General features: G+C 31.6%; 1 protein-coding gene across 1 annotated transcript in view; it reads right to left on the bottom strand.

The window, feature by feature from the left end:
* LOC108770755 (fatty acid synthase-like) overlaps positions 1–642 on the bottom strand; it is a 44,175-nt gene extending 43,533 nt beyond the window's left edge. Inside the window, 1 exon segment of the mRNA XM_018522459.1 lies at positions 637–642. Within this exon segment, the coding sequence (XP_018377961.1) occupies positions 637–642 (6 nt within the window).
* Positions 643–9,612: the final 8,970 nt, after the last annotated feature.

Genomic DNA, 9,612 nt, shown 5'->3' on the forward strand with positions numbered 1-9,612 from the left:
CGCGTCGCGTCGTCGAAGGAGAGAAAGAGAGGGGTTCTGTATTTATATAATCTTTTTTCTTTCTCTCTTTCATGACGCGACGCGTGACGCGCTCAGTGGAAACGTACCAATAGTGTATACACTTTTGGTTAGGTTAGGTCCATCACATCGATGGTAGTAAAGGAACACGTAAGTGATTTTCTGCTTCTGCAATACACATTTTAGACTTACTCGTCACGTTTTTGTACGGAATGAACGAATTTGACAAAAAAATTACCCCGTGGACCGAGATATCAATCGTTAAAGTTGATGACTATTCAGGTTAGGAAATCTGTCATATCGATGGTGGCATAGATTACAGCAGAGTATTTGCTTGGTTAATATGTGTTTGTAAAGCAGAAAATTTGTTTAATCCTTTATGCCATCGATGCAACAGATTTCCTCTGGATATCTGTCAACTTTAATTGATAACAATTAATAACTCGGTTCGCGGGGCAAATTTTTCATGTAATGCAAAAATGCGTCGAATGAGTTTATCAACCTCGAGGAGGTAAGGATGCTAATTCAACAATTACCGAATGTTGATGTCTTGCATAAACCTAATTGTTTGTTCGACCTTGTACGTATATTATTATGTAACTTGTAATTTAAAGATACGTTCATGATGCATTTCTTGTTGAGGTTTTCTTGTGGTAAAGTAAACCTCTTGTTAATGAATCCATCCAGAAAGCGTCAAGAAGATTTTTCTCAAATGGAATTTACGAAAAGATGTTTAGAACAAAATTTGGAACTTTCAAATTCACGTATGTGGGTTTATTTCTCTGTTTATCAGCAACGAACAATTTTCCAAGTCTATCAGGAGCTATTGCATATTATATGTAATAAACACAGGTAATATTATATTTTATTCCTCCCGTAAATTATCTAATTATTATATATTTAACAATTTTAATAAATTAAATTTATCACGAGGGGTTGGTCACGGAGGTAATTTTTGTAGGCTAGGTAATTCAGTGGTAATCCAAACGAAATTTTGGGTAATCCAATGTAATTTTTGGCAAGTCTAAATAATCTTTAGTGTTCTCAGGTAATCTTGTGTAATCTAATAGGAAATCCTAAGTAATCTAAGGGTAATATCAAATAATCTGTAGGTAATTTTAGGAATTCTTAAAGTAATCTCAGATAATCTGAGGTAATCTAAGGTAATCTTTGATTTTTTAGTGAACGTCATTGATGAGCATGTTGTATTTTTTTTACAATAGTATACATTTTTAATCAATTTTTGGAGTTGACGTAAAGGAATTGCTTTTTTATAATCTAGCTCTCAGGCTGTGGATACACAAGCGTTTAAAAATTGCGAAATTGCCAAACTACTTTAAGCAAATTTCTTTGCGTTAGGAAATTTGTCTAAAGTAAATCGTTTAGTTCCTTAAAACGGAATTCTCCCTCCCGAAGTGAACAATGATTTGCATTTATTTCCCTGCTGATAATGGATACAGATGGAATAATGCCGTTCAAATTGGCATGTAAAGTTTCATAAGTCAGGCATCCACCTATTATTCAAAACAAATTTTAAAGAAGTTAAAAATAACTAAAAATACAAATATATAAAAATTACGAAATACATCTCCTTATCTACAATGAAAAGATATGTGCAAAATCTTTTAAAAGATTTTTTATATTGATTATTCTTCGAATTCGTTTTAGAATTGTTGAGAATTGCTGTCTCAAAAAGACTTCGCCGTTTCATCGTACGCACACGCGACGCATCTAGCTGCCGAGAAACAATCACATATCGGAAACGCAGTCTTTCGTGTTTCGACACGTTTTCCAGTCTGTGCTTGATGTAAGTTGCGAGACGTTGCCCGCTCTGTTCCTGATACAGTTTTTGCTATTATTTTGTGGTTTTATTATCGAAATCGATCAAAATGGAAAATTCTGAACAATCATCGAGGGAATTACCTGCTGAAATCAATACGAAAAATACAGAATTGGTAAATTTTGACAGTAAATTAAAAATTTTGCCAAGTTATTTGATCGAACTGTTAAAAGAAACAGGATATTACACTGAAAGTTCTCTTCTTTCGATTCACGAAAAAGACATTGAAGAAATAGAAGCCTTTGCAAGAGAGCAACTTCATTTGTTAGTGGATAAAAAAGATTATGTCAAGTATTATGGTCCATTGTTTTCCAAAAAACCTGAAATGTTTAAAATACTAGGAGGATTTAAAAAGCAAATTTTCGAATTGTCCCAACAGTTGCAGAGAGAAACAAAAGCAGGTGATAAAAATGTAGATGATGGAAAGAAAATTAGTCATAAAAGAAAACGAGACGATTTATCTGAGGAAAACTCTGATTTAATCAAACGGACCAAGATAATAGATTTGCATTTAGAAATGGAAAAAATTAAAAAACTTATACTGGACTGGATAGAGCAAAAAATAAGTAAGACATCAGATACGAATGAAAATTATTTATTGGAAAAAGCAAAAAATATGAAAATTAAAGTTGAAGCTGGGGATGAAAACCTTATTTTTGCTACGGTTAATTGTTTTCTTTGCAAAACATCTATAAAAATCATCAAGTGCAGTAAAAATGAAAATACGAGTACAAGATGGATGGTGAGCAATTTTTACAAACATTTCTTGAAGCATTTAAGCAATACTCAAAACGACACTTCGACAGCACCTCAGACTTCTTTTAAAAAATCATCCTTATTAACTTCTTATTTTTCAAAAACTGATGCTAATAAAAATTTGGATACTATTCAAAATAAAAAATCGAAACAAGAATCATCTTTGGAAACTTCAGTAATAATTCCAATCGAAGACACCGAAGAAACCGAGGAAAAAACAATCTCCGAGACTGTTGTAGAGGAAAATAATTCCAACTCAGATTCCGATACTGAATTGCCAAATTTTTAATAAATAGTACTGGAAAAAATAAGATGATGTGCAGTACTAAAATAACACCTTCAAAAAAATCATCATCTAGTGAAAAATACAGTCGACAAAATCGATTAAAAAGAAAACTACAAATAATATCCCCAAATCAAATGTTTATTACGCAGTATTTTCCCTATCTTGATAAAATTTCAAAGATAGTCCAAGAAAATGACATTTTAAAGAAAGCGTTTTTTGAGCATGCCGAAGAACTTCGATGTCTTAAAAAAAGTATTGCTTCGATCCCAAATAATATTGATGGTTTGTTAAAACAACTTTTTGAAACAGCAATTCTTAACAATACTAATAAGAATTCGAAAAATAATCAATATAAGGAATCTTTTAAAAGATTTTGCACATATCTTTTTATTGTAGGTAAGGATGTATTTCGAAATTTTTATATATTTGTATTTTTAATTATTTTTAGCTTCTTTAATATTTGTTTTGAATAATAGGTGGACGCCTGACTTACGAAACATTACATGCCAATTTGAACGGCATTATTCCAGCTGTATCCACTATCAGCAGGGAAATAAATACAAACTATTGTTCACTTCGGGAGGGAGAATTCCGTTTTAAGGAATTAAACAATTTCTTAACACAAAGAAATTTTCCTAAAGTGGTTTGGTTTAGTGAAGATGCGACTGGAATTACTGGCAGTGTCGAATATTCAATATACGAAAATTGTAATATTGGTTTCGTTTTACCATTAAATGACGATGGCTTACCAAAAGTTGGATGCTTTAAGGTAAATAACAATTTTCTTCATTTTTAAACAATTAAGTTGATTTTTCACAAAATTATCAGATTGTGGTTTCTAGGCAACAACTTATAAGGAAATAAAAAGACAATTTCAAGAGGAACGTATTTCTAATTATGCCTATGTTGTTATGGCCCAGCCTTTACAGAATAATACTCCATCGTTTTGCCTGTCAATTTTTGGTACAGATAATCGGTTTACAGCCTCCGATGTTTTGAAAAGATGGATAAAAATGCAATCTATGGCTAAAGAATTTGGTATTACAATTTTGGGTCATTCATCTGATGGTGATACTAGACTTATGAAAGCCATGAAAACTACATATAAACTTCCAGCTTCTGTTGAAAATAAATGGCCTTGGTTTCATTGTATGAAACCTAATTCAAATGCGTTGGTCTGCCAAGATACTATACATATTGGTACAAAATTGAGAACGCGGCTTTTACATGAGAAAGTGAATTTACAAATAGGCAATTACATAATCAATAAAAAGCATCTTGAATATCTTATACTCAATTTTGGAAAAGATAAATACTTATTAACTATATCTGATATAAATGGAGAAGACAAAATGAATTATAGGTCTGTGGAAAAAATATGTGATCCGATAGTGACGAATATTTTAAATGAAAAAGTGGCTAATGCGAAAGGTTCTGTAATTTATTTAAAAGCAATAAGAAATATTTTAGATTCAATTTTAAACAAAAATTTGGCTCATAGAGAGAGATTATTTTTAATTTGGAAATCTGTATTTATTTTCCGAATATGGCGAAACTGGATCTTAGAGCAAAATGATTTAATTCTATCAAAAAATTTCATCACTTCAAATTCCTATATGTCAGTAGAAATCAATGCTCACTTCTTACTTATGCTTTTTCAAAAAATTTTATCTGACTCTAACTTAAATTCTAGTATGTGCGTGCCATGGTTGATGAGTAGTCAACCATGCGAACAAATTTTTCGTTCAACAAGAAGCTTGACTTCTACTTTTTCCACAATAGTCAATTTTAGTTTAAACGATATTATGAATAGAATTAAAAAAATTCAAATTATACAAAACGTCAAAAATGATTTAAAAGATCAGTTTGTTTTCCCAAGGGAAGTACATAATCGTTTAGGTATTGGAAGTAATGAAAATTTAAGTGAAATCCCAGATGATATAGAAATTGAAAACATTATTATGTCAGCGCTTGCAGAAGCTAAATCGGACCTTAATGAAGTTGGCATAAACAACATTCCTGAATCGTATTGGAAAAATATTAATTGTTTCCCCAAATTTTTGAAAGAAAATCTTGTGGAAGATATTGATTTAAATAATGATGAGGATGATAATTTAATTTCGAATTTTGAAGCAGGATTAGATATTACAACACAAGTTGAATCAATGTTAGAAACAAGATTACAAACTGATTTGGTCTCTGAAACTGATAATTTTGATGATGATCAATTGGACGATGACCTTTGTCTAAAAGATTATGTTGATGATCCAGAATTTATTAAGAAAAAAGATAATATAGAAAAGTCGCCGTTTATAAAAGTAGTCCTAGCAAACCAGATAAAAATAGTTAAAAAATCATCTCTTTGTTGGTTATTTAATAATAATAAGAAATTAAGCAATGACAGATTAGTGCGTGTCAGACAAAATCCCACGAGTTCTCACAATCTAAGTCATCAAGTAGACACTGAAAATGACAATTCGGAGATTGTAATAAATATTGAAATGTATTACGCCGTTTATTATGACACTGGATGGTATATAGGAAGGGTCTTGGAAAAATTAACTAATCGAAAGTTTAAAATAAAATTTCTGTTTCAAAATTTAGAAGTTTTTAAGTGGCCGCGAAAAGATGACATTCAAGAAGTTGAGAGTAGATATATATTTTATGGCCCTATTAATATGCAGGGTGTTAATCCTTTAACTATTTCTCAATCTGATAGAAAACTGATTATAAAACAATTCAAAAAAATTAAAAAAAGGTTTTAGTTACATCAGGACTTTAATAATTTTTAAGTACATACACAAAAGTTTTAAGATATTTGTTTTACAAATGTACCTTTTTATTTATACTTAACTTGATTAGACGCAAAATTTTTAATTTAACATTAAGTTGTGATAACAAAGTGTCTAACAAAGAGTCCGTATTACTGTTGTCTTTTTAAATATTTTTTATTTTATAAAATACCTATTAATATTTATTATGTGCTAACTTCACAGAGATTTAATATTTATATTCAATTGGATATTGTTTTGTTAGTATTAAAAAATCTCAAACGTTATGAGTAGTCGAACTTCTCACTATGTATACACATAATACATATTCTTTTTGTAAAATTTATATATTTTTGTGTTCCTGTATGCAATAAATATTTGTTTTGTAAAATTGCGTTTTTTTTAAGCAGTGAAAATCTAAAATCGATCTGAAGAAATAATACTTTAGCTACTCGTATAAGGTAATCTCAGATGAACAAAGTAAATTTGGAAAAATCTCAGATAATCTCAGGTAATCTCAGAAAATATGACGTAATTTTTAATACTCTAAGGTAATCTTGGATAATATGAGGTAGTATTTGATAATCTGAGGTAGTATTAGGTAATCTTAAGTAATCCAAGGTAATTTAAAGGTAATCCTATTACCTTTAAATTACTATTTAAAGGTATTTAAAGGTATCAAGGGTAATTTTTGTACACCATAATCGCTCGTGACCAACCCCTCGATTTATCACTAATTTCAACTAGTGCGTGGTTTAATGCTCCTTATAGCTCACATTTAATTATTATGTATTTTTTTACGAAATACATTTTCAGGTATTATTGAAAATTGATCGGACTCGTCGACTTTATCTCAACTGACTAGACTATTAAAAACTTTATTTTTGAAAGCTGGACAAATTTGGTTAATTTGGAACATTTTCATTTGGAACAAAATTTGGGGCTTTGTCAAATTTACATATGGTTTACATCCCTGTTTAACTGCAACGAATTTGCTAACTAAGTTAGGAAACTATAATGAAAAAATTTATTTGTTAACTAAGCTAGCAAATGATAACGACAACCAATTTATTTAATAACGATCTACATTTGTTTATATTTAAGACATAAATCATGAAGGTTAGAAAGAGAAACTAATTGTAAGATGCATTATAATGTTTTATTATTTTACAGTAATATGAACAGTCACACACACTGTTTTTATTTCTTATACATTCATATAATAATTATACTACGTTTATAATATTCTAAGGGCGACCGTTACCAACGCCGATTAACTCAATCAACAGTCATCCTATTATAGACAGAAGTTATCACAGTTAAGTAGGAACGCAGAAATGGAAGTATCCCAGCTAACACAAAGTTACATGTAATATACCGGTTAGTTGTGATTTCCCACTCAACAATATAACTATAATATAACACGTGAGTTATATTGCAGTTATATTGTTGAGTGGGAAATTACAACTAACGTTTGTTTTGCTGTAACTTTGTGTTTGCTGGGATATCACGAAGATAATGAGAACGATGCAGACTTACTATTTGCTTTACTGCTGATTGAGTTAATCATCGATTAAGTTAATCAGCGTTGATAACAGTCGCCTTAAGTAGTTTCAAGTAATCTTGCCTTGTTAATAATTAATTAGCAGTTACACAAACTATTTTTATTTCTTATACATTTATGTTACTGTAAAAAAATTCTTATTCATATTACTATAAAATAATAAAACTTTATAATGCATCTTACAATTAGTTTCTCTTTCTAACCTTCAAGATTTACCCTAATAACACAGGGACGTCCTATGGACATCCTCTGGATGTCCTGCCGGCTAAACGAGACGTCCACAGGATGTCCTATTGCAGTCCAAGGACGTCCTATGGACTATGACATGAGCGCCTCATTATGTCCCACATACATCCGCTGGACATCCATTGTGGTATTATCGAGGATTAATTTAGGATATATTCAGGACTATATTAGGACTTTCTGGACGATTTCAGGACTATTTCAGGATGTATTAAAAGTAAAATAAAATGATCATATCCACTCACAGAAACTGATGCCTGGAAAGTATTTTCCACTGTTCAAGTGTTGTGAATAGGTGGTCAATTGTAAACGTGGTCAAATTACTATAAGAAATAAGCAACACGAGAAAAATATCAGGGCGCTCCGAGTCTTGAACCGAGGCCTGGTCTCTCCTCTGAGTTGATAGACTTACGTCCTGCCATCGAGCCATACAGCCTCGACGCTGATAGCTTCTCTGTTATGCCCATTTCCTCTAAATTTCTTACACTACACTCTTAATTTTTAGATAATAAAATTAACTTAAGTAATGTATATATAAATGTACTTAATATATTTTGTTGTTAGCACATGATCGCATTAGTATCAAAGATTTCATTGAAATATTTAAAACTGATTCTTTCAATTAATATAAGTATTAAGTTGTATATAATTTTGTAACATACATATATAATACATTATTTATATATAAAAAATTTTTACGGTAGTTTTTTCCGAAGGACGTTCTGAGACTGTCCCACAAAGACATCCTAAGAAAGTCCCACAAGGACGTCCTAAGACTATCTCAAGGACGTCCTGGGACTATCCCCACGATGTCCTGAAGCTATCTCAAGAATGTCCTGAGGCTATTCCCATGACGTCCTGAAGATGTTCAAAGGACGTCCTGAGGATGTCCTGAAGGTGATGGCCTAAGAATATCCTCAGAACGTCCGGTGGAGATATGCATGTCCATAAAATGTCCAGAATATCTTGGGACATATTCAGGATAATCCTGAGGACGTCTGGTGCTGTTAGGGTATGTCTTAAAATAAATTAAATATTGATTACCGGCGTATAATTTCGTTTACATCTAATCTCCTTTTGTTAAATATTGAGTTATAAACAAATGAAGATCGTTATCGCATAAATTGCTTGTCATTATCAATTCCTAGCCTAGTTAACAAATATACCAGTGTATAATCCCATCTCCGTTCGATTTTCTTTTATTAAATATTAATTATAAATTTTTTCGTTATTGTTTCCTAATTTAATTAACAAATCGTTGCAGTTAAAAAGGGATGTAAACCATATGTGAATTTGACAAAGTCCCAAATTTTATTCCAAATGAAAATGTTCCAAACTGGTTAAGATTTAAAAAATAAAGTTTTTAATAGTCTAGTTAGTTGAGGTAAAGTCAACGAGTCCCACCAATTTTCAATAATATCTGAAAATGAATTTCGTAAAAAAAGCCTCGTACATCATAATGAACCACACACACATACACATGAATTTGAAAGTTCCAAATTTTGTTCCAAACATCCTTTCGTAAATTCCATTTGCGAAAAATTTTCTTGACGTTTTCTGGATGGATTCATTAATTATTAAGGGGAGATATACACCTAGCAATGCAAAAAATCGATTTTTTTTGCATTTTCTTGAAGCTTAAGGTCACAAGAGTATCTGGTGAAAATTGCAAGTCAATATCTCGATATATAACGAAGTTACAGCCGAGATAGTGAACCGTCTCCGAGAGCGCGCCGTGCCGCCTGTTTTGCGGCCGAGCTGAGAGGCAGATAGTGGCAAGCGACCTTTCGAAGAGAGCGTATCTAGACCTGTTTTACGATTCTATTGTGTTTTCAGGCGTACTCGGGTCCAGGAAATATCACACGATCGTTATTCTTTACCAGAAATTGGACGCGTTTCAGTAGCTTGCCGTTCATACAACTGTGCGTTACAGTGAGTTTTCGTCTGTGAATAAATATTCTGAGGAAAATGGATAACAGATATGAAGGTTCTCGGGAAGCTCATCGATCCGGATCTTTTCGCAAAGATCGAAGCGAGAAGAAAATACCGCCCAAAAATCGACATACTGCCGAAAAAGTAGAACTTTCCGACGAGAATATTAGTTCCAGTGCCAAAAAATTGAAGACTGATCGTA

The sequence above is a fragment of the Trachymyrmex cornetzi genome, unplaced genomic scaffold (assembly GCF_001594075.2).
Source record: "Trachymyrmex cornetzi isolate Tcor2-1 unplaced genomic scaffold, Tcor1.1 scaffold1318, whole genome shotgun sequence".
In the NCBI taxonomy this organism is placed as follows: Eukaryota; Metazoa; Arthropoda; class Insecta; order Hymenoptera; family Formicidae; genus Trachymyrmex; species Trachymyrmex cornetzi.